At 62.4% G+C, this 24,829-nt stretch overlaps 4 protein-coding genes across 4 annotated transcripts; all 4 read right to left on the reverse strand.

Annotated features, from left to right (window-relative positions):
- Positions 1–14,660: 14,660 nt before the first annotated feature.
- LSCM1_05833 (uncharacterized protein) lies at positions 14,661–17,042 on the reverse strand (the record flags this gene model as incomplete). Its single annotated transcript, XM_067323271.1, has 1 exon — positions 14,661–17,042. One exon carries the CDS (start codon positions 17,040–17,042, stop codon positions 14,661–14,663), a length of 2,382 nt encoding a protein of 793 aa, XP_067180222.1.
- A 1,102-nt stretch (positions 17,043–18,144) lies between these two features.
- Positions 18,145–18,780, reverse strand: LSCM1_05834 (uncharacterized protein; the record flags this gene model as incomplete). Its single annotated transcript, XM_067323272.1, has 1 exon — positions 18,145–18,780. The coding sequence occupies one exon, from the start codon at positions 18,778–18,780 to the stop codon at positions 18,145–18,147; it is 636 nt and encodes a 211-aa protein (XP_067180223.1).
- A 1,525-nt stretch (positions 18,781–20,305) lies between these two features.
- Positions 20,306–21,610, reverse strand: LSCM1_05835 (uncharacterized protein; the record flags this gene model as incomplete). Its single annotated transcript, XM_067323273.1, has 1 exon — positions 20,306–21,610. One exon carries the CDS (start codon positions 21,608–21,610, stop codon positions 20,306–20,308), a length of 1,305 nt encoding a protein of 434 aa, XP_067180224.1.
- A 1,433-nt stretch (positions 21,611–23,043) lies between these two features.
- LSCM1_05836 (uncharacterized protein) lies at positions 23,044–23,949 on the reverse strand (the record flags this gene model as incomplete). The annotated part of the gene is made up of 1 exon (XM_067323274.1): positions 23,044–23,949. One exon carries the CDS (start codon positions 23,947–23,949, stop codon positions 23,044–23,046), a length of 906 nt encoding a protein of 301 aa, XP_067180225.1.
- Positions 23,950–24,829: the final 880 nt, after the last annotated feature.

Here is a 24,829-nt window from a genome sequence, read left to right on the forward strand (position 1 = left end):
TGGCTCCACCCCCAAGCAGCTTCATTTTTTCAAACACCCCCGCATCCGGCGTGCCCTCAAATGGCCTGACCATCGCTCCTGATGACCCGCGCGCCAGGCCTCATGGCTTCCGCCCCCCCCCGAGGGGGACGCTGAGCGCGGCCGGCCTGGATGAAGGCATCCCGCGCACACCTGCCCGCACGGCGCCGATCACGCGGCGCACGCCTGAAAGGGATGCGGGGGAAAGCACATGAGCGGCGGGTGAGGCGCATGGCGCGATTCAGCGGCGGGAAGCCTCTTCCTCGGCAGCGCCGATCCCGCCGCGGTGCGAACAGAGGAAGACGGGCTGCGGTTGCAGGCGTGTGTTGGTGGTGCACAGTGGGCTCGTTGAAAGCGACAAGATATCGCCTCGCCCCTGCTGTGAGAGGAGGCGGAGGAGGAATGAGGAGAGAGCGAGAGAGAAGTCGAGGCTCCCGCTGCTCCCTCCCTCCACACCCCAGAAGCCGGTGTCCGCACGCTGGCGAAAAGCCTTTAGCGAGAAAGAGTGGAGCCGACCAGTAGCCTACAGGGAAAGGCGGCTCGCGTGTTTCCTGGCGCCGACGTGCGTGAGCGACAGATGGGCACGTGGGGTAGGTCGGGAGCCCGGAAACTATTAGTTAGACCGTCGACGAGCTTTCTAGTGAGCTGTTGTCAGCAGCATGGTGGACTGCATGCCTCTACAGCACCACATCACCTCACAAGAGCCCGTCAGCACCAAAGCGTCTGCAACCGTACTCGAGGGTCGGCTGGGGACTTGGAGACGACCCCCTCCCCTTCCCTCCTCAGAGAGCGGGCCGCTGAACCCGACCAGGGCAGCACGCACGAAAGTGGCCCCCCGCCGTTGTGAGGGGAGAGCAAAGTGGAGAGAGACGAAAACAGTGAACATAAAAGAAAAACGCACTTGGCCGTTTAGGGGCGCACATACGTCTATGCGCGCCATCCCACGAGCACACCCAAACGCCACCGGCAGTGCTGCATCCATCTCCGACGCAGCCTCTGCACACCCACCACGCCCCTGATTTCTTTCCTCGCTCTCGAGGCCGTCTTGCACCACCCCCGCCCCGCCCTCTCTCCCTCCACAAGTGTATACACATATATATATATATGCATCTATGCCACCTTCTCCCCACTCATTGCCCTGTCGCCCCCGCATATTCGTTGGCGGTACGTGCAGTTCGTCCAATCCACTCCACAGAGACACAGACAGGGGTAGAGGGGCAGAGAGGAAGAGGCGTTGGTGAGGATGGAGAGGGAGATGGGGAAGGGGGGTGCAGGGGGGCGCCCGTTGACGCGCACGTACGCGCACCCATACGAAAACAGAGCAAATTCAGGTTTGGACTCAAACGAAAAGAGCGATGCACTCGGCCGTGCCACACCGCGAGCGGAGACGCAATGATGCACTGGCGGCCGCCGCCTCCGACCAGTAGGGAAAGGCCAGAGTGCACAAAAATGAAAAAGGGGCGGAGGCAGCAAAGAAGTGAGAGAAAGAGAGAGAAGAAGCGGCACACTGCGCACGCGCGCGTCGCTGAGCGCCCGCCCCCCACCCCTCACATAAGACAAAACCAATGGACACGAGACACACAGGAGATGGTAACAAACCGTTTGGCTGAGAAGACTTCCGTCAACAAAACCGAAATTGAAACTCCGCCCGTTGTGTACTGACAGCGTCCGCACTCTCTGCCGCCCAACGCCAGTCGCCGTGCCTTTACCGCCCCTTCCCCGAAAGCCACCACAGCCTCATCGGCCCGTTGGCCGAGAGACCCGCAGCCACGCGACGCGCTAAGGGGCTGAAAAAGCCACCTTTGCATGGCCCCATCATCGAACTATGAACACGCCCGCCCAGCAGTACCCCGCAACCAGCACCCCCTCCGGATATTTACTCAACCTCCACATACCGATTGGGGGCGAGGGACAAGTACCATGCCCTCCGGTTAACCTCAAGATTCGCCCCCCTGCACATGCTCCGAGCCTGCGGAGCCGCTGATCGCTCCGGCGCAACGCCATCCGCAGCATGGCAGCCGGTGCCCGCGGGCGGTGCATCCCTGTGACCTCCACACGCCGTGGATGCTTGGCCCGGTCACCATCAGAGGTGGGGTTCGGCCTTTGGCGGAGATGGGCAGGGGGGAGGTGGGGCTCCTCGGACTCCTCACAGAGCGGGTACTGGACCCTGCGATAGCGCACACGCAAGTGTCCCTCAGCCGTTATCGGCGAGGGAGGGGGAGAGCAAGTAAGCACAGAAAGGGTGAGAACAGAAGCTTTCGTGGGTGCGAGTGTGACCCTCGACTCGGGCGTGCACAAATGTGCGCTGTTCTCCGAAAGGTCGAGAGACTGCAACGAAAAAATAGAGAAGGCAGAGAGGAAGGCAACGACCAACGCGGCGGGGGAGCTGAGCGAGACAGCGCAACACGCGCCGTCGGTGCGGTAGAACACAAACGAGCATGCTGCACGGCGCCAGCAGCGCCCACAGACAGCAGCGAAGAGAACAGCAGCGCTCGCAAGCGTCTCTTGCTCGGAGATGGGCAGCTGTGCTACGGGGATGCAGAGTAGACGTACTCCATGACACCCTTGTGGTACGAGCTCATCAAGTGATCGCGCAGCTGAATGCGCATGTTCGACCGCTCCGTCAGCAAGGCGATAGCGATCGCCGGATCGACGGTGTTTATGTACTTGCCGCGTGGGTGCCAAAGAAAGTGGAAGAAGCCAAGCGGGTCCATCGATTGCTTTTCGCGATGTTGAGAGGTACAGAGCTGCTCGAAGCTGGAGTTGTGCGTGCTACTACGTGCCGCCCCTATGTTATGTACATCGTTGTCGAAGGGCTGGCGGCTTGACTCGAAAAGATCCCCGTTCACAGTCGCGTTCACGCGAACCGCCGCATCGGGCGGCGACAGCGCATTCTTCGAAGTTTTCTTTGCTTTAAGTGTGCTACCAAGCGCTATCGCCATTGAGCGGTGGCGCACAGTTCGCATAAATTTGGAGAGAGACGAGCGACTCTCCTCAGTCGCCTCCGCAGCCTGTGACGCGCTCGTGGGGTCATGAGGCTCCTCGTGCGAAGCGGTCCAGGTAGTAACGCTTTCCCGTACCTCCCTCGCCGAGGCGACGCTGCCGTCGTGCCCCACAATCGTAGCGCAGCCCACCACGTTTCCAGAGTTCAGCAGCGAATCCACGTAGCTGACCCGTGGCACCATGTCGCTGGCGTTCACGAAGTGGTGGAGGTTCTTGGTGAGGTTATGTTGGATGAGGACGTTTGACAGGGATCGACTGGCGATGAGCGGCGCGCCGAAGGTCACGCACAACAGCCGATCACGTGTCTCCTGTGTGTTCTCCAGCAGCAGGCATGTCGTCACCCACGAGGCGGCAGCGCCCCCGATACCGTGGCCGCAGAGCACCACATCCTCGCCCTTTTTCACCATGCCCAGCACAAGCTCCTGCACGCGCTGCATGATGTTATCATGGGTCATGAAAGCGAGAAGGCCCTTCCGCATGCTCCACGCAGCCACAGCCGTGTCCAGTCCCTCGCCGTGAGCCGCCTCCCTGCTCTCCACAACCTTGCCAAGCGCACGCTGCCGCTTCTGAGCATCGCCGCTCCACAGCTCCCGAGTTACCATGCGCGTGCTTAGCACCTGATACACGGCAGCCCGTCGGCTGGCGCCGGAGTTGAAGGCGACGATGCTCACTTTGCCCGGACAGCTGAACACTGTGAAAAACTCAGTTACCTCAACCAGTCGCAGCAGTCTCGCGTATTCGTGGAGGCCCATCATGGCCAGCGAGATGCACGGCATCGCCAGCGACTCCCCCGCGATGCCACACGCCACCAGGGAGAGGAGCACCTTACGCGGGGCGCACGTGCTGCCAGTCGGGCCGGAAAACAGACGCCTCTCCGTCCCCGACGGCAGCGCAGCAGCAAAGAGAGCGTCCGCCTCGGCGGTGGTGAGGGCGGCCGCGATGGTGTCGTGCTTGGCGCGCACCATATCCTCCACCGCCGCCGCCGATAGCGAACCGGCAGCGTCGGCGTGCATTGCGCCCTTCGTCGGCACGCTAATCCCAACATGGCAGGGTCCGTGCATCGTCAAGGTAACGGTGGGGGTCCTGCAGATGCCGCACCTATCGGCGTATGAGAGGGGGGCAGTGCAGGTCGGGTTGATGCAGCGCTGCGGAGCCTCCATCTCGCATCCGAGCGCATACAGGCCCCAGTGAAAGGGGCTCGTCTTCTCGAGTGGTAACTTTACCAGCGAGGCTTTGGCGTCCGCATGGCCCTCCTTGCCACTCCCACCTAGCGCCTCGTAAGAGCCGTGGCGCAGATGGGTAACGAAGGCCAGTGCCTTGGGCACGGCGCACGAGTCACAGACGCGGCATATCTGGCCACTAATGAAGTCGGTCATACGCAGGCGCTTGCTGCACTCCAGGCAGTGGAGACGCCAGCATCGTCGGCAGTGATGACGGCTCGGCGGGATCATGAGGAAGCGGCGGCAGGCGTAGCAGCGCTGGCATGCGCACGCTAATTTCGAAAGCCCACAGGCGTCGCAGCGGCCATCGGTTCCGCCTCGGTAGCAGGAGCCGTACCGTTTGGCACTGCCTCTGCTTTGCTGGCCAACGGAATCGGACATGACCGTCGCTGCCTCAGGCCCTAACGAGCTCTCCTTGCTCTGCGTCGTTGGGGTGGCCCCAGAGGGATCACATAAGCGGGCGCTGCCTTTATCCCAGTAGTCGCCCGCTGCATACGGCTCATTGGTCCCATCGCGTCTGCTGGAAGACTTTCCCGCCGAGGTCAGCGACCTCGGCGTCACGGATGCCGGCGAGGAGCCGTCAGCCGCAGCTGCGCGCGGTGAGGTGCCGTGGAGCCTCGAGAAAAGGCCCTTCATGTCTGATATGGGCGGCGCGCACGCGGAGACCCGCCAAGACAGCTCTACGCGCGAAGGGGTATGGATGGGGGGATGAGAGGACAGAGATGAGGCTGGTGCTGATGGTGTGGCGACAGGGGAGAGAGAGCGGAAGAGGAGAAAAATCGAAACGATGAAAGGCGATGTTACAGTTGCAGCTGTGCTACGCGTGTGCACTTTCTTCGGTGCGCAGGGAGAGCAGTTGTGGGCAAAGAGAGTGGGGGAGGAAGGATGAGGAGCTGCGGCGAGCGGGGCGCGGAGTCAGAAGAGGATAGAAGCGCCAACAGCAAAGAGGGCAACGCACAGAGGGGGGAAGAGGGAAGAGGGGGCGCACACAGACGCTAACGCTGAAGCGCTGCACTGAGGGCCCAAATCAGAGCAGAGCACAGAGAGGAGCCCAGAGAAAAACGAAAAGCACAAAGCAAGCGAAGGCAGCAAATAAATAAATGAGAAGTGCGGTGCAGTCGGCGACCCTCACATAACGGCAGCGCTGCCGACGATGCCCTCTCCTCTTTTGTTGCTGTCCGGAGGGGCCTTTGCCCGCCCCTTTTCTGTGTGAGGGGGGGAGGTGTAGGGGAGGAGAAGTGACGAGGTTGGAGGGCACAACGCACAAACGCAGACGCGCGCCGGCACCAGATGTGCGCGGGTGTCGACAGATACCGCGCGACGAGAGGCGACAGCGACAGAAGAGAGGCCGGACCGACAGCGCGCAGAGAGCTGAAGAGGGAGGGGGAGCGCAATGAGAGAAGTGGGCGCGAAAGAAGCGAAAGAGGGCTGAGAAAGAGGAGTGTGGGAGAGGGGGGACGCAAGAAGACAGAAGCGGGGTCAGCAGAGAGTGTGAGTGGGTATATGCGAAGGAAACGAGGCGGCGCAGTTACCCCGCACCGAGACAGGAAAAGGTGCGCATACACGCGCACATACGCATGTGCACAGCGGGACGTGAGCAGGTGCGGGTGGGGGTCGCTGAAGGGGATGTGCAGAAAGGGGCGGGCGAACGCCTCTGTTTTTGCTTTCAGCGCGCCCGCGGTGCCGCTGATCGCTCCGGCGCAACGCCATCCGCAGCATGGCAGCCGGTGCCCGCGGGCGGTGCATCCCTGTGACCTCCACACGCCGTGGATGCTTGGCCCGGTCACCATCAGAGGTGGGGTTCGGCCTTTGGCGGAGATGGGCAGGGGGGAGGTGGGGCTCCTCGGACTCCTCACAGAGCGGGTACTGGACCCTGCGATAGCGCACACGCAAGTGTCCCTCAGCCGTTATCGGCGAGGGAGGGGGAGAGCAAGTAAGCACAGAAAGGGTGAGAACAGAAGCTTTCGTGGGTGCGAGTGTGACCCTCGACTCGGGCGTGCACAAATGTGCGCTGTTCTCCGAAAGGTCGAGAGACTGCAACGAAAAATAGAGAAGGCAGAGAGGAAGGCAACGACCAACGCGGCGGGGGAGCTGAGCGAGACAGCGCAACACGCGCCGTCGGTGCGGTAGAACACAAACGAGCATGCTGCACGGCGCCAGCAGCGCCCACAGACAGCAGCGAAGAGAACAGCAGCGCTCGCAAGCGTCTCTTGCTCGGAGATGGGCAGCTGTGCTACGGGGATGCAGAGTAGACGTACTCCATGACACCCTTGTGGTACGAGCTCATCAAGTGATCGCGCAGCTGAATGCGCATGTTCGACCGCTCCGTCAGCAAGGCGATAGCGATCGCCGGATCGACGGTGTTTATGTACTTGCCGCGTGGGTGCCAAAGAAAGTGGAAGAAGCCAAGCGGGTCCATCGATTGCTTTTCGCGATGTTGAGAGGTACAGAGCTGCTCGAAGCTGGAGTTGTGCGTGCTACTACGTGCCGCCCCTATGTTATGTACATCGTTGTCGAAGGGCTGGCGGCTTGACTCGAAAAGATCCCCGTTCACAGTCGCGTTCACGCGAACCGCCGCATCGGGCGGCGACAGCGCATTCTTCGAAGTTTTCTTTGCTTTAAGTGTGCTACCAAGCGCTATCGCCATTGAGCGGTGGCGCACAGTTCGCATAAATTTGGAGAGAGACGAGCGACTCTCCTCAGTCGCCTCCGCAGCCTGTGACGCGCTCGTGGGGTCATGAGGCTCCTCGTGCGAAGCGGTCCAGGTAGTAACGCTTTCCCGTACCTCCCTCGCCGAGGCGACGCTGCCGTCGTGCCCCACAATCGTAGCGCAGCCCACCACGTTTCCAGAGTTCAGCAGCGAATCCACGTAGCTGACCCGTGGCACCATGTCGCTGGCGTTCACGAAGTGGTGGAGGTTCTTGGTGAGGTTATGTTGGATGAGGACGTTTGACAGGGATCGACTGGCGATGAGCGGCGCGCCGAAGGTCACGCACAACAGCCGATCACGTGTCTCCTGTGTGTTCTCCAGCAGCAGGCATGTCGTCACCCACGAGGCGGCAGCGCCCCCGATACCGTGGCCGCAGAGCACCACATCCTCGCCCTTTTTCACCATGCCCAGCACAAGCTCCTGCACGCGCTGCATGATGTTATCATGGGTCATGAAAGCGAGAAGGCCCTTCCGCATGCTCCACGCAGCCACAGCCGTGTCCAGTCCCTCGCCGTGAGCCGCCTCCCTGCTCTCCACAACCTTGCCAAGCGCACGCTGCCGCTTCTGAGCATCGCCGCTCCACAGCTCCCGAGTTACCATGCGCGTGCTTAGCACCTGATACACGGCAGCCCGTCGGCTGGCGCCGGAGTTGAAGGCGACGATGCTCACTTTGCCCGGACAGCTGAACACTGTGAAAAACTCAGTTACCTCAACCAGTCGCAGCAGTCTCGCGTATTCGTGGAGGCCCATCATGGCCAGCGAGATGCACGGCATCGCCAGCGACTCCCCCGCGATGCCACACGCCACCAGGGAGAGGAGCACCTTACGCGGGGCGCACGTGCTGCCAGTCGGGCCGGAAAACAGACGCCTCTCCGTCCCCGACGGCAGCGCAGCAGCAAAGAGAGCGTCCGCCTCGGCGGTGGTGAGGGCGGCCGCGATGGTGTCGTGCTTGGCGCGCACCATATCCTCCACCGCCGCCGCCGATAGCGAACCGGCAGCGTCGGCGTGCATTGCGCCCTTCGTCGGCACGCTAATCCCAACATGGCAGGGTCCGTGCATCGTCAAGGTAACGGTGGGGGTCCTGCAGATGCCGCACCTATCGGCGTATGAGAGGGGGGCAGTGCAGGTCGGGTTGATGCAGCGCTGCGGAGCCTCCATCTCGCATCCGAGCGCATACAGGCCCCAGTGAAAGGGGCTCGTCTTCTCGAGTGGTAACTTTACCAGCGAGGCTTTGGCGTCCGCATGGCCCTCCTTGCCACTCCCACCTAGCGCCTCGTAAGAGCCGTGGCGCAGATGGGTAACGAAGGCCAGTGCCTTGGGCACGGCGCACGAGTCACAGACGCGGCATATCTGGCCACTAATGAAGTCGGTCATACGCAGGCGCTTGCTGCACTCCAGGCAGTGGAGACGCCAGCATCGTCGGCAGTGATGACGGCTCGGCGGGATCATGAGGAAGCGGCGGCAGGCGTAGCAGCGCTGGCATGCGCACGCTAATTTCGAAAGCCCACAGGCGTCGCAGCGGCCATCGGTTCCGCCTCGGTAGCAGGAGCCGTACCGTTTGGCACTGCCTCTGCTTTGCTGGCCAACGGAATCGGACATGACCGTCGCTGCCTCAGGCCCTAACGAGCTCTCCTTGCTCTGCGTCGTTGGGGTGGCCCCAGAGGGATCACATAAGCGGGCGCTGCCTTTATCCCAGTAGTCGCCCGCTGCATACGGCTCATTGGTCCCATCGCGTCTGCTGGAAGACTTTCCCGCCGAGGTCAGCGACCTCGGCGTCACGGATGCCGGCGAGGAGCCGTCAGCCGCAGCTGCGCGCGGTGAGGTGCCGTGGAGCCTCGAGAAAAGGCCCTTCATGTCTGATATGGGCGGCGCGCACGCGGAGACCCGCCAAGACAGCTCTACGCGCGAAGGGGTATGGATGGGGGGATGAGAGGACAGAGATGAGGCTGGTGCTGATGGTGTGGCGACAGGGGGAGAGAGAGCGGAAGAGGAGAAAAAATCGAAACGATGAAAGGCGATGTTACAGTTGCAGCTGTGCTACGCGTGTGCACTTTCTTCGGTGCGCAGGGAGAGCAGTTGTGGGCAAAGAGAGTGGGGGAGGAAGGATGAGGAGCTGCGGCGAGCGGGGCGCGGAGTCAGAAGAGGATAGAAGCGCCAACAGCAAAGAGGGCAACGCACAGAGGGGGGAAGAGGGAAGAGGGGGCGCACACAGACGCTAACGCTGAAGCGCTGCACTGAGGGCCCAAATCAGAGCAGAGCACAGAGAGGAGCCCAGAGAAAAACGAAAAGCACAAAGCAAGCGAAGGCAGCAAATAAATAAATGAGAAGTGCGGTGCAGTCGGCGACCCTCACATAACGGCAGCGCTGCCGACGATGCCCTCTCCTCTTTTGTTGCTGTCCGGAGGGGCCTTTGCCCGCCCCTTTTCTGTGTGAGGGGGGGAGGTGTAGGGGAGGAGAAGTGACGAGGTTGGAGGGCACAACGCACAAACGCAGACGCGCGCCGGCACCAGATGTGCGCGGGTGTCGACAGATACCGCGCGACGAGAGGCGACAGCGACAGAAGAGAGGCCGGACCGACAGCGCGCAGAGAGCTGAAGAGGGAGGGGGAGCGCAATGAGAGAAGTGGGCGCGAAAGAAGCGAAAGAGGGCTGAGAAAGAGGAGTGTGGGAGAGGGGGGACGCAAGAAGACAGAAGCGGGGTCAGCAGAGAGTGTGAGTGGGTATATGCGAAGGAAACGAGGCGGCGCAGTTACCCCGCACCGAGACAGGAAAAGGTGCGCATACACGCGCACATACGCATGTGCACAGCGGGACGTGAGCAGGTGCGGGTGGGGGTCGCTGAAGGGGATGTGCAGAAAGGGGCGGGCGAACGCCTCTGTTTTTGCTTTCAGCGCGCCCGCGGTGCCGCTGATCGCTCCGGCGCAACGCCATCCGCAGCATGGCAGCCGGTGCCCGCGGGCGGTGCATCCCTGTGACCTCCACACGCCGTGGATGCTTGGCCCGGTCACCATCAGAGGTGGGGTTCGGCCTTTGGCGGAGATGGGCAGGGGGGAGGTGGGGCTCCTCGGACTCCTCACAGAGCGGGTACTGGACCCTGCGATAGCGCACACGCAAGTGTCCCTCAGCCGTTATCGGCGAGGGAGGGGAGAGCAAGTAAGCACAGAAAGGGTGAGAACAGAAGCTTTCGTGGGTGCGAGTGTGACCCTCGACTCGGGCGTGCACAAATGTGCGCTGTTCTCCGAAAGGTCGAGAGACTGCAACGAAAAAATAGAGAAGGCAGAGAGGAAGGCAACGACCAACGCGGCGGGGGAGCTGAGCGAGACAGCGCAACACGCGCCGTCGGTGCGGTAGAACACAAACGAGCATGCTGCACGGCGCCAGCAGCGCCCACAGACAGCAGCGAAGAGAACAGCAGCGCTCGCAAGCGTCTCTTGCTCGGAGATGGGCAGCTGTGCTACGGGGATGCAGAGTAGACGTACTCCATGACACCCTTGTGGTACGAGCTCATCAAGTGATCGCGCAGCTGAATGCGCATGTTCGACCGCTCCGTCAGCAAGGCGATAGCGATCGCCGGATCGACGGTGTTTATGTACTTGCCGCGTGGGTGCCAAAGAAAGTGGAAGAAGCCAAGCGGGTCCATCGATTGCTTTTCGCGATGTTGAGAGGTACAGAGCTGCTCGAAGCTGGAGTTGTGCGTGCTACTACGTGCCGCCCCTATGTTATGTACATCGTTGTCGAAGGGCTGGCGGCTTGACTCGAAAAGATCCCCGTTCACAGTCGCGTTCACGCGAACCGCCGCATCGGGCGGCGACAGCGCATTCTTCGAAGTTTTCTTTGCTTTAAGTGTGCTACCAAGCGCTATCGCCATTGAGCGGTGGCGCACAGTTCGCATAAATTTGGAGAGAGACGAGCGACTCTCCTCAGTCGCCTCCGCAGCCTGTGACGCGCTCGTGGGGTCATGAGGCTCCTCGTGCGAAGCGGTCCAGGTAGTAACGCTTTCCCGTACCTCCCTCGCCGAGGCGACGCTGCCGTCGTGCCCCACAATCGTAGCGCAGCCCACCACGTTTCCAGAGTTCAGCAGCGAATCCACGTAGCTGACCCGTGGCACCATGTCGCTGGCGTTCACGAAGTGGTGGAGGTTCTTGGTGAGGTTATGTTGGATGAGGACGTTTGACAGGGATCGACTGGCGATGAGCGGCGCGCCGAAGGTCACGCACAACAGCCGATCACGTGTCTCCTGTGTGTTCTCCAGCAGCAGGCATGTCGTCACCCACGAGGCGGCAGCGCCCCCGATACCGTGGCCGCAGAGCACCACATCCTCGCCCTTTTTCACCATGCCCAGCACAAGCTCCTGCACGCGCTGCATGATGTTATCATGGGTCATGAAAGCGAGAAGGCCCTTCCGCATGCTCCACGCAGCCACAGCCGTGTCCAGTCCCTCGCCGTGAGCCGCCTCCCTGCTCTCCACAACCTTGCCAAGCGCACGCTGCCGCTTCTGAGCATCGCCGCTCCACAGCTCCCGAGTTACCATGCGCGTGCTTAGCACCTGATACACGGCAGCCCGTCGGCTGGCGCCGGAGTTGAAGGCGACGATGCTCACTTTGCCCGGACAGCTGAACACTGTGAAAAACTCAGTTACCTCAACCAGTCGCAGCAGTCTCGCGTATTCGTGGAGGCCCATCATGGCCAGCGAGATGCACGGCATCGCCAGCGACTCCCCCGCGATGCCACACGCCACCAGGGAGAGGAGCACCTTACGCGGGGCGCACGTGCTGCCAGTCGGGCCGGAAAACAGACGCCTCTCCGTCCCCGACGGCAGCGCAGCAGCAAAGAGAGCGTCCGCCTCGGCGGTGGTGAGGGCGGCCGCGATGGTGTCGTGCTTGGCGCGCACCATATCCTCCACCGCCGCCGCCGATAGCGAACCGGCAGCGTCGGCGTGCATTGCGCCCTTCGTCGGCACGCTAATCCCAACATGGCAGGGTCCGTGCATCGTCAAGGTAACGGTGGGGGTCCTGCAGATGCCGCACCTATCGGCGTATGAGAGGGGGGCAGTGCAGGTCGGGTTGATGCAGCGCTGCGGAGCCTCCATCTCGCATCCGAGCGCATACAGGCCCCAGTGAAAGGGGCTCGTCTTCTCGAGTGGTAACTTTACCAGCGAGGCTTTGGCGTCCGCATGGCCCTCCTTGCCACTCCCACCTAGCGCCTCGTAAGAGCCGTGGCGCAGATGGGTAACGAAGGCCAGTGCCTTGGGCACGGCGCACGAGTCACAGACGCGGCATATCTGGCCACTAATGAAGTCGGTCATACGCAGGCGCTTGCTGCACTCCAGGCAGTGGAGACGCCAGCATCGTCGGCAGTGATGACGGCTCGGCGGGATCATGAGGAAGCGGCGGCAGGCGTAGCAGCGCTGGCATGCGCACGCTAATTTCGAAAGCCCACAGGCGTCGCAGCGGCCATCGGTTCCGCCTCGGTAGCAGGAGCCGTACCGTTTGGCACTGCCTCTGCTTTGCTGGCCAACGGAATCGGACATGACCGTCGCTGCCTCAGGCCCTAACGAGCTCTCCTTGCTCTGCGTCGTTGGGGTGGCCCCAGAGGGATCACATAAGCGGGCGCTGCCTTTATCCCAGTAGTCGCCCGCTGCATACGGCTCATTGGTCCCATCGCGTCTGCTGGAAGACTTTCCCGCCGAGGTCAGCGACCTCGGCGTCACGGATGCCGGCGAGGAGCCGTCAGCCGCAGCTGCGCGCGGTGAGGTGCCGTGGAGCCTCGAGAAAAGGCCCTTCATGTCTGATATGGGCGGCGCGCACGCGGAGACCCGCCAAGACAGCTCTACGCGCGAAGGGGTATGGATGGGGGATGAGAGGACAGAGATGAGGCTGGTGCTGATGGTGTGGCGACAGGGGGAGAGAGAGCGGAAGAGGAGAAAAAATCGAAACGATGAAAGGCGATGTTACAGTTGCAGCTGTGCTACGCGTGTGCACTTTCTTCGGTGCGCAGGGAGAGCAGTTGTGGGCAAAGAGAGTGGGGGAGGAAGGATGAGGAGCTGCGGCGAGCGGGGCGCGGAGTCAGAAGAGGATAGAAGCGCCAACAGCAAAGAGGGCAACGCACAGAGGGGGGAAGAGGGAAGAGGGGGCGCACACAGACGCTAACGCTGAAGCGCTGCACTGAGGGCCCAAATCAGAGCAGAGCACAGAGAGGAGCCCAGAGAAAAACGAAAAGCACAAAGCAAGCGAAGGCAGCAAATAAATAAATGAGAAGTGCGGTGCAGTCGGCGACCCTCACATAACGGCAGCGCTGCCGACGATGCCCTCTCCTCTTTTGTTGCTGTCCGGAGGGGCCTTTGCCCGCCCCTTTTCTGTGTGAGGGGGGGAGGTGTAGGGGAGGAGAAGTGACGAGGTTGGAGGGCACAACGCACAAACGCAGACGCGCGCCGGCACCAGATGTGCGCGGGTGTCGACAGATACCGCGCGACGAGAGGCGACAGCGACAGAAGAGAGGCCGGACCGACAGCGCGCAGAGAGCTGAAGAGGGAGGGGAGCGCAATGAGAGAAGTGGGCGCGAAAGAAGCGAAAGAGGGCTGAGAAAGAGGAGTGTGGGAGAGGGGGGACGCAAGAAGACAGAAGCGGGGTCAGCAGAGAGTGTGAGTGGGTATATGCGAAGGAAACGAGGCGGCGCAGTTACCCCGCACCGAGACAGGAAAAGGTGCGCATACACGCGCACATACGCATGTGCACAGCGGGACGTGAGCAGGTGCGGGTGGGGGTCGCTGAAGGGGATGTGCAGAAAGGGGCGGGCGAACGCCTCTGTTTTTGCTTTCAGCGCGCCCGCGGTGCCGCTGATCGCTCCGGCGCAACGCCATCCGCAGCATGGCAGCCGGTGCCCGCGGGCGGTGCATCCCTGTGACCTCCACACGCCGTGGATGCTTGGCCCGGTCACCATCAGAGGTGGGGTTCGGCCTTTGGCGGAGATGGGCAGGGGGGAGGTGGGGCTCCTCGGACTCCTCACAGAGCGGGTACTGGACCCTGCGATAGCGCACACGCAAGTGTCCCTCAACATGGTCATCTGAGGATGTGGGAAGCGGTGGAAGCTGAAGCACGGAATCCTTTGATGACCACTACGCACTGTTGTCATGGGGGAGGGGGGGCGAAAGGGAAGGGAAGGGCCGTGCGACGGTGAAAGCGCATTGAGGTACAGAGATGGAGGCAGAGGGCGAAGGGGCTCAGAAAGGAGAAAGTGGTGGAGGTCGGCGATGGCAGAGAGGATGGAGACAACGAGGCGACAGTGCAGAGGTCTAGGCAGGGGTTGCGGCTTCTCTCGCCTCTCCGCCTGTGACACAGGGTGTTTCATCCCACCGAGCGCAGCCGCAGTGAATCGGGGGCATGAAAAGGAAAGGGGGTGGGAGGCATAGAGGTGCGCGCAATCACCGCCTCCACACACGCAAACACGCCGCGGCCGAGGCCGTAAGAGAGAAGCAGCCTGGGTGAAGGCAGAGCGCGGATTACCTTCAGCGGTGGTGGCGGGTCGGCCTTGCGTTGCGCAGCGAAAGAGAGGCGGTGTGGGCACTCACTCAAGCAGATGAGCCGACACTCACGGGCGCACGCCTCACTCACCCACCCCCTCACACACGCATACACTTACGCGCACCTCCGCTGCCCGCGCCACTCGCACACCCCCCTCCTCCATGACAACTAACGGGCATGCGCTGAACGTTTAGGACTCGGCGTTGCGGTAGAGGTGGATCATCATCCCTCGATTGTACGCCTCCACGGAGTGATCCCCCAAGATGGACGCCTCTCCGCAGCCGTGCTTTAGCACCCCGAAGGCAGTATCCGAGTCGTCTGTCGACACATAGCCGTAGGTGCCGTACTGGATAAAGTGGTACCGACCGAAGCACGTGAAGCGGCGGTGCATGCGGCGCGACGACACCGGCAGCACCACATCCGCTGCCGTGTCCACAGCGGCCCCAACTCTAGAAGCCACGGTAGACGCGTCGACGCCGTTGGGTTCAGCGGCGTCACTTCCACTGCGCGCGTGCTGCATGGCACTCGCCTTCGCTGATGTGATTCTGCTCGCGCCCGCGCAGCGGCTGCTGAAAACCTGGAGGGCCGCTTCCACGTCGGCGTCTCGCTGCGCTGCCTCATCGCGAGACGGCGACGGCGTGTCGCTCTCCAGCGCGTCGCGGCCGTTGCGGAGGGCTGTATCGACGTAGGCAGCAAGCTGCGCTTGCTCTGCCCACAACTCAGACGACTCGTCAGGGAAGCTGACCTCCGTCGCGGGTGCCGCGCTCGTCTTGCCCGAGACGTCATCAGTTGAGAGGAGCGGAGCCGTATCGGAAGCGCCGGCAGCTGGATAGGCAGCAGCAGAGAGGGTTCTAGTTAGTCTCTTGGTGCTCAAGCGACCCAGCGCGGCGGAGAGCCTGCCAGAGTCGACAGTGGACGTGTTAGGTGCCACAGTCGCAGTCGAGGGGGTGGAGGCGGTGGCCTTTGTTGTTGGTGGCGGCGCGCCCATGGCGCCGCCCCTCCACCAACTCTGGGCCGCCGTGAAGACGGAGGTGACGTAGTGCGTGAGACGTGACTGCGCATCCCAGGCGAGTTCGTCCGTGCAAGACAAGCGCGGCACAATGTCGCTGCGGTAGACAAAGTTGTGGAAGATGTGTGTCCAGCCACAGCTTTGTACGTGGTCCGCCAGCTCGTAGTTCCCAAGCAGCGGCGCACCGAGCGAGACGCACAGCAGCCGTGGCGCGTCCTCCTCCGCGCCTCGGGGCACCAGCAGGGAAGCGCAGCGATGCAGAAGCTGCAGGCTCAAGTATTGCGCAGTGGCCCCGCCCAGCGAGTGGCCGCACAAGACCAGAGTATAGCCGCCACTACGAACGTCTTCGAGAAGCGAATCGAAGGGCAGTCCAACCTCCTGCGCCTCTTGCGCGAAGCCCCGGTGCACCTGGTACTCCCAAACTTTACGAACACCGCCGTTGAGCACCGCAGTGGCCTCTGCGCGGCCGCCATCCTCTGCGACCTCCGTCGTCGTCCGCCTCAGACACACGCCTTCATGCAGTGTCGACCACACACGCTCCGTGATGCGCGCGAACTGGACGTCGACCCAGCGGGTCCTCCAATTGTGAGTTCCGGGAAAGGCGATGAACTTCACACGGCCCGGCGCCTCAAGAACTGTGTAGCGCTCCTGCGCTACGGTAATGCGCAATGCGCGCGCGTACGGGATATCGGACAGGCTCAAAGTGATGTTTGGTGCCCCCAGGTATTCGTACGCGACTGCTGCGGCCACCATGGAGAGCAGTACCCGCTGTCCCAGGACGGCGGTAGTGATGGTGCGGAAGGCAAGCACCTCCTCGTATCGGTGGAAGAGCCTTCGGAACATGCGCTCCATCTGCGTGGTCGTCATGCCGTTCACCTCCATACTGCGCAGAGAAAGCTGCTGCACATCGAGCACGCTGACCTCGTCCATCACGCCCTTCGACACCCCGTTTGGGCGAACCACGCGCGCGGCATGCGGCCGCGTCACGACGGTGGGCAGCCCACACCCGTAACAAACGAGTTGTCGTGTCAGCATACTACATGAAGGACCGATACACATGCGAGGCATGTCTCCCGCTGCCCGCAGTACGTACAGCCCCCACAGAAGACAGCCATCCCCACGTTTGGAAAGGTTCGCCAGCCCCCACGGCGTGGAGCAGCGGTCGCACACTGACATCTGCCGCCCAAGCATGTGTACATAATGTCGGTGGCCCCAGCAGCCGGAGCACACCGCGTGCCAACAGCGGCGGCAGTGATGCCGATTTGCATGGAAGCGGCGCTGGCACACAAAGCACCTCGTGCACATGCAGCTCTCCTTCGGCCGCTGGCAAGTTGTGCAGACGCGATGGCCCTCCAGTGGCGGCGGGCGCACCACGGTCGGCGCCCATGCGACAGCCATATCTTCAGCCGGGCATCCCGCTCCGCTCATCTCTGCGCGTCGCTGTGCTGGCACCGTACTAACCGTGGCGGTGGTGTGCACGTCGCCCCACTGTGGCTGCGTGTGGGTGAAGACAAAGTTGCGCATCTGTGCGAACTGCGGCCATTGCGGCTGCGGGGCTGCCATCGACGGCGGTGAAGACGACGCCGCCGAGGGCATCCGGTAGCGCCGCCGCTGATGGAAAGGGGAAAGAAAAAGGCAGCAGCGGCGTCGAAAGAGAGACCGACCGCAGAGCCACAGCGGGGGGGGCGTGAGAGCAGCGGAGGCACAGCGAAAAGAATGCGGGGAGGCAGCGATCGATGGAAAGCCACGAGCCGCGTTTGTATGTGTGTGTGCGCGCGCGCACGTGCAGGCTACAGGCGGCAGAGAGAGATCCCCTACGCTGTGTGGTGTGCGAAGCGCGCATGGGCACGCCGCCCCGTACGCACGCTCTGCCGCAGCCCGGCCGATGTGCGTGCAGAGAGGGGAAGGGGGAGGTAGTATGGGTGCACAGAGCACATGGACCGCAACGCAGATGTAGAAAGGTGGTGAGTAGGCGGAGGGGCAGGAACGAGAGGAGCGGTGGCAGAACGGGGGAGAGAGGCGCGCCATGTCGCATACGTGAGCACCTGTTGACATGCAGCCGCACCACAACTGAAAGCGCCGTGGCATCTCTGCCCTTCGAGATGTCGGTTCAGCTCTTCCCTCCCACCCACCCCCTCATCACACATCGCCTGTTGTATGTGTGTGTGTGTGTGTGTCCCAACTCAGGGAGAGAGGGGAGGTTAAAAAAGGGGAGAGCAGAGGGGAGGAGGTGTGTCTGAGGCGACGCTGTTGCTGGTGAAGATTATGGCGAAGGCATCTGTGCTCGGCCGCGAAAAAAAAAACGCAAAGGCATTCGATGGCATGAAGAAGATGAAACATCAAAGACAAAAGTTCCGCACACGCGCCTGCGCCACGACGCGCAGAAGAGCGCAACCAACCGAGCATATCACTAAGGCATGTATATATAAAAGGGGGGAAGGGGGGGCGACGGAGCCGCGGCGATGAGAACGAGCCCGACACACCAAAGATCTTTGTACCGGCGCTGCTCCTCTGCAGGGCTCACGACGTGTGGCACGAGCCTCGCATGGGTGCAGAGGGCACGTATATGTTACCTTTGGGAACGAGCGCAGACGCACACAGATGCTGAGATGGGTGGCCTGTAAATGCGCTAGGCTGCGACCGACAGCACCCCCACGCCTCCCATCTAGCAGCATTCGTTTTCTCGGCGCGGCGCCGTGTTCTCTGAGCGACCCATGACACCGCCCTCGCGCACGTTGACGGTGCTGTTCGTCTCAATCAGCTTCGCGGCGATGGCGTGGAACGCGTCCTGCACCCCTTCGCCGCTGCGCGCGCTTGTTTCGCAATACATTGCGTCCATCTCGGCGGCACACTGCTGTGCCTCTGCCGAAGATACCTGTCGCTCACTCTCCAAGTCCTTCTTGTTCCCTACCAGCATCACAAGCGTCTCGGGCGAGTTCACGTGTAGCTCACGAACCCAATACTTGGCCCTCTCGTACGTGTCGGTGGAAACCATGTCGAACACGACGAGCGCCGCAGCGGCGCCGCGGTAGTACATCGAAGCTAAGCTCCTGAAGCGCTCCTGCCCTGCCGTATCCCATATGTCGAAGTGGACAGCAGTGCCGTCCCGCACATTGCACGTGTAGCGAAAGAAAGAGGCGCCGACAGTGCTGTTCAGCTTGTCGCTAAAAGCGTTCTTCATGAGGCGCTGCACCACGGACGACTTGCCGACACCGCTCTCCCCCAGCAGAACTAGCTTGAACTTCCCTGCTGAGGCCGGCGCACCCGTCGTCGTGGCGGGGGTGCGACTGACGGACGACATGGTAACGACTCCCAGTCAAGGTGAGACAACAGGGATGGTGGTGCACCAACAGGTGTACGCAGCGCACAAAGGTCAAGGGTACCGTAGACTGCGGGCGGCGGAGATCGGATCGAGTGGGGAAGAGCAGACCAGAGAAGCGGGGTTAGATAGATGGCCCCGCTCAGCGCAACGAAACGTACTGCGCAGCCTCGGACGGAGAGGAAAAGATGCAACAGCGGAGTTAGTGGAAGGGTAAAGCATATAGCACTGCGCGCTGGCACACGCGTACTCACTCGCGCGAGCTCAGCAACAAACACCGCCTCGTCAAGAGCGCACGGCGACACAGGAGTGGGGCGTGTGCGGGTGTGCGACAGGTCGACGGGCAACAGCAAAGGCAGCGGCAGATGTGAAGAGAATCAGCTCCTAATCGCTCGTCGACGCGCTTCAGCCAATCCTCTGCAAAGGCGGAGCGCTGGAAGGGTTCCAACGAGGTGAGCGAGCAGGCGTGAGTCTGCGTGCACACATAACGCGCACGCTTCCCCCACGCTCAGTCCTCCGCGCCGAACGACCACGGCCAAAGGAGTGTGGTTAGCGAGCGTGGCTCGCAGCGTGAACTCCTGCGGGAATAAGAAGAGGGTGCGGACCTAACACGTTCGTGCGCTGTAGGAAGACACCGGCGAAGCGCACTGACGAATTGGTCAGCTCAGGCTGTGTGTGATGCGTGTGTGGTGGTGAGGGCTTCTAGGGTGTGTTGGTGAAGCGGAGGGAAGAGGGCGATGAAGCGAGAGGTAGTTGGCGGCGAGCAGCAACTGCGAATCGTAATGGCGAGAGAGAGAGCAGCAGCAACAGCAGCAGAGGCGCACGATTTTATGAGCACGTGAGAGTGCGATCGGGCGCTGAGCGACAGAGGCAAGGCGAGTGAGCTCGTCCGCTGGCAAGCAGCGGGTCGGCATGAGAAGGATGCAAAGCAGATGGGGAAGGGGGAAAGAGTCTACAGAGGCATTGTACCGGCGTGGCATGCAGCTTTGCGGACGCGCCTTGTGACTGTGCACAGGACTGCGCGACTTCAGGTGCATGGAGGGGGGGCGGAAGGCGTGGGTCGGTCTGCGTGTCCGACTGGGTGTGCACCGATAGAGGAAGAGCGCCAGAAGACGCTTCAGTAGCCCTAAAGGTAAAAGAATACGTGAGCAGAGCAGTGGCAGCAGCAGCAGCAGCGGGACAAGAGGGAGGAAGAGGGAGACGCCGACAAGAGAGGTATCCGCATGTGCTCTGGCCCGCCGCTGCACTTGTGGGTATGCGCGTCATAGAGGCGGCAGAGGCCGAAGGGTGGCGAAGAAGAGCCACACGAGGCCCGCACGATGAGATTTGGAGAGGCCCACCGTGCACTCACAGAGAGAGAGGGAGGGGAGGAAGGGGGGGCGAAACCCTCGACGACGCGTGAGACAGTTTTTCGCTTCTTGTCGGCGTTGCAGTGCAGCGCAGCGCTTGAGACGCGAAGGAGCGCAGGTGATAAACATGAAGTTTGAGAGGGCAGCGAAAGGGGGCGCTAAAAGGCACGCGGGCCGCTGCGTGGCGACGAGAACAGTCTCTGGAGCGGCTTCGGTGAAGGTCTCTGCATGTACGAGGCGGCGGCTCGCGAGAAAGCGCCGGGGCGGAGCGACTGCTGCTGCTGCTGAAGCGCGTCAGCCAGCGGCGTTGAGAGTCGAAAGTCGGCGTTGGGCCCTGCGGAGTCGCCGAGACCGCTGTTTTCTGACCCCCGCGCAGCGGCGTGGTTGCTCTGGCGCGGCGGCCGCTGTTGTAGAGACGCCATGGCGTGGGAGCGGGGCGTGAGAGCAACACTGGCGCAATCGGCACCTAAGCCGGCGGCCGGCTGTGCCAACAAGGCACAACTATCGTCCACGCGCCTCCGTAGCAGACCCGGGTCTGAATTAGGGCGGTGACGCTTCGCGATGAGGGAGCTCGCCGACCATCCGAGGGGTGGGGCTGCTTCGGCGGCAGACGAGGTCGCCGCCTCGCGAACGGCAACGCCACGCGCCTCGCCGCCGTTTCCGCTTGAGTAGTGTGGTCGATGCGGTCCATGGGAATGACGGGACGGCGAAGACAGCACTGCCCTAGACGAATGCGGCCAGCTACCACGTGGGGAGGTGTCTGGCGCGTTGGCACCTGCGGCGTCGGGGGGGGCAAAGGGCGGAAGGCGCGCCGCCGACGGGGGCGCGATGATCTGCCCTGAGGGTGTATGGCAGTCCGCGACGGTCTTCGGCGCGCCGTCTGTGCGCCCGCCATGGGCAAGGGTAGCTCTCGGATTGGCCAGCATGTGCGCCTGTTGCTGACGCGGCGGCGGCGGCGGCGTCGGCTGCTGCTGTGACACCATGCGTTGCACGGACGTCTGGGCGGCGACAGCGGTGACGTGTGCCAGCTCTTCTCGTAGTCGGCACACCTCCACCTCAAGCGCTTGTGACTGCGACATGGCCGCAGCACATTGTGCGTGCCTCTGCTGGTGCTGCCGCGTCATGTCCTGATGTTGACTGTGCAGCATGGCCAGTGCCTGGCGCATGCGGCGGATAATTTGCTGATAGTGCCGCACTTGGGAGCTGATAATTTTTTCTGTTCTCCCGAGCGCCGTCGCACCGTCTTGCATCAGCTGTTGCACGTTCGGGTGGTCGAGCTGGATGAGTTGATACGGTCGCTGGCAAAGCGGGCAGGGCGCAGCCGTCGGCAGGCGAGCGACGCAGCGAGAGCAGAAGTAGTGGCTGCACGACGTGACGCCCCCGCCCCTGTCGCAGTCACTGAGGCACAGCACACAGATGGGCTGGAAGGACATGCTGCACATCGGCGGTCCGAGGTGCTGCATTGCTTGCCGTTGCATCTACACCGACAGACGGGCAAGCGTGGCCCCGCACTGCACCGATGGCCTCTCCTGCTTGCCGCCCTTTCGTTCAGCGGAGCTCAGTTGGTAAGGGGGTAAGCCGGCAAGTGAGCAAGCAGTGCGCAGCGCCGCATCGCACGCCCGCGCAGCGATACCCGAGAAGCACCGATAAAGTACTTTCGGTGTACTCGGAGTTTCGCTGTGGCAAGCACGCCTGTTCAGCAGGCATACGTGCAAGCGACTGGCCGGGAGGATGAGAGGGGTGGCGGAATGGGTGCGCGCGCCCGAACGCAGTAGCCGGGCGGCGGGGAGAGGGGGCAGGCGAGCCTGCGAGAGCAGGTTCGTCATTCACTGTGGCGGGGGGACCAAAGAGAAGGAGAGAGGGCAGGTAAGTATGTGGACTGTACAGAGGGAGCGGGACTTGAGAGCCACAGCACCGCCTCCTCCCACTCGCCCCCACGAACCTGGGAGCGTAGGTGGAACGGGGAGGGCGAAGAGGGGTAGCGGGCGCTGAGAAGGCAGCGGATTGGAAGGGGGGAGGGAGAAGGCACTGGCTCATCACCCCCCCTTCCCCCTCCACCTTTCCTGATTCGCTGCACCCTGATTCGTTCTCCGCTTCTGTCGAGCAGCAGCTGATGGCACTCTCAGCGAAACTCGGAGGATGCGTCTGAGGGGGGAGGGGGGCAGCTTGCGCGGTTACGTGTCTGCGGTGTCGTGTGGTGCGTCGGTATGTGTGCGTGACGGTGCGCACATGGGTGAAGGGGGAGCGGAGAAGCAATCGGCCCGTTGCCTTCGACGCCGCACCTATTCCTATCACACACACGCACACACACAGAGACACAGACAGGCACACGCAGCCGCTGCAAAGGCGCGTTGTACCGAATGAAGACTCCTCGTACTCGTGAGGACGGCCCGACAGTGGCCCCGATGGCAAACTGAAAACGGCAGCGGCAGCAGCCGACTCAAAACTGGCGAGAGAGGGACCGACGGCGACACCAGAGAGAAGTGAAAAGGGGAGAAGGCTTGAAAGCGCCTCTTCTCGAGAGAGGCGATACTGTACATGAGGTGACGAAGATGGGCAAACCTTGGGGAGGGGGAAGGTGGAAGCAGCGGCGCATACCTGGAGACACGACCCGCAACGGTCACGCATCCGTCACCTCTATGCCCCACCTCACCCCAGTGCCCATTGGCATCTCGCCCCCAGCCGGTCCCCCAATGCCCACCCGCGCCACCTGCGGCTGTGTGTCAGCGCACATACGCCCGAACCCCCCCTCAAAAAAAAGGGCACGCAGGAGAGCGACGACCGCTTCGCGCAGGGCGAAGGAGAGCAGAAAAATGGAAGAAAGGGAGGGGGGAGAAGCGGCACGCATACGCACACGCTCTGCTGCGTCCACATGTGCCTCAGCGCACAGCGCCGCTCAGCCTGCCACCTTGGCTGCCGCTGCCTGCTGCGCCGCTGCTTGACGCTGCTGCTGCTCTTGATGCTGTATGATCACCTTTTGGAAGTCTTCGAGGCAGTCGCAGATGACATGCAGCTGGTGCAGCACGTTTTTATGTCGGGTCTCGACCTTTCCACGGCCAGAAAAGTCGCGCGTCCACAAGACACAGCGGTCGTACAGGTTTGCCGTGGCCATGCTGACGTGGCTCACGGTGCGCGTCGTGGAGCTCTTTTGCTTAATCTTGCGGTCGAGCGTGTCCTGCTTCGCCTTGATAGACTTCTGCAGAGACTCGAAGGTCATCTGCATCTCGTTGAGTCTGTTCTGAAGGGCGATATTCTCTGTGCTGCGGCGCTGGCGTGCCAAGTTCAGCGAGCTGCGTGTGCGCAAGAGGTCCTCCTCGAGCTGCGTCTTGCGCGCCTGCAAGACGCTGGTGTTGTCGCACAGGGTCATCCAGCGCTTGATAATGTCGCGCGGTTCTTGGTACTCGTCGCCGTCGTTGCGAGAGAGCACCTCCTCCAAGAAGCCCTGGTACTTTTCCAGATCTCCATAGTGCGTCTTCAGTTCATCCCGCTTCGACTCGAGCATCTGCAGGCGCTGGGTGAGCTGGTCAATGTACGCCTCTCGCTCCTTGCGCTGCCTCTCCTCGACCGTCACCTTTCTCATGGCACGGCTGCGCTTGATCTCATTCTCCTGGATGAACTTGTAGTACTGCACAAGCGTGTCTTGCAGCTCTGCTCGGTCAGCAGCCAGCTGCGCCTCCCCTTCCTTGACTTGTGCCATGCGCCTATTGTACTCCTCGCGCTTTGCCTCGAGCTCGCGCTGCACATCCAGCTCCGCACGCCGCAGCTTCGTGGCGGCGGTGATGCTATCCAGCGCAGAGGACATTCTCGACGTTCGTCTATGTGTGTGTGTGTGTGTTGGTGGTGAGGGGGATGGGGATGGCCCGCAGCTTCCAACTACGCATCCGCTTTTCGGGGGGGTGCAGCACATCCGTGCATATATAAATATGTGTGTATGTGTGTATGTGTGTGAGACGGAGGAGAGCGGGGGTCAGAAGATCCATGAGAGTAAGGAGAAGAGGGAGGCGTGAGAACGATTCGCTAGGCAACGGTGGCCCGGACCTTTAGGAGCATACGATGGTGTCGATGAGGCACCTGCAGACGCGCACATGCAGGAAGGCGCGCGGGCAGAAATGCGTTCATGGCCACGCCCACGCGTACACATGCATCGATGGCGCGGCTTCACGGCATTCGCAGCGGCATCGATCGCACTCGAGACGTTTCTCAGGAAAGGCAGCAAGCTGAGAGATGCGGGCGCTCCCGTTCTAGCGATCCCGTGGCGTCATCGCGCTCTCCTCCGTCCCGCCCAACTCAACGCTCCGCGGGTTCACTCCGCCGCCGCCGCTGTCGATGGCAGGAAGCCGCGCTCATGTCGCGGCCGCAACTGTCTGGTGGCGCGGACGATACAGCTCCATCACAAACGGCCCTCTCGGGGTCGCGCGGGCGATGCCGCGCTTGGCGACGGCAAGCGCTGTCGACGCGGTCCCCCTCCGCTCATACTTTTAGGATGTGGTCATGCCGATTCCTACCGAGGCTCGATGGACTGACGTGGACGGCCTGTAACGGCCGAGCAGGGCAGTGCCTCGTAGCCCGAAGCTCTACCGTGGAGCCCGCTCAATTTCCACAGAGGGCGGACACCAAATCGTCCAGCGTCTCCGGCTGACCCGCTTTAGCGCGTGTCACGCCTGCGCACTCGCGCATGACCG

The sequence above is a fragment of the Leishmania martiniquensis genome, chromosome 13 (assembly GCF_017916325.1).
Source record: "Leishmania martiniquensis isolate LSCM1 chromosome 13, whole genome shotgun sequence".
Classification (NCBI taxonomy): Eukaryota; Euglenozoa; class Kinetoplastea; order Trypanosomatida; family Trypanosomatidae; genus Leishmania; species Leishmania martiniquensis.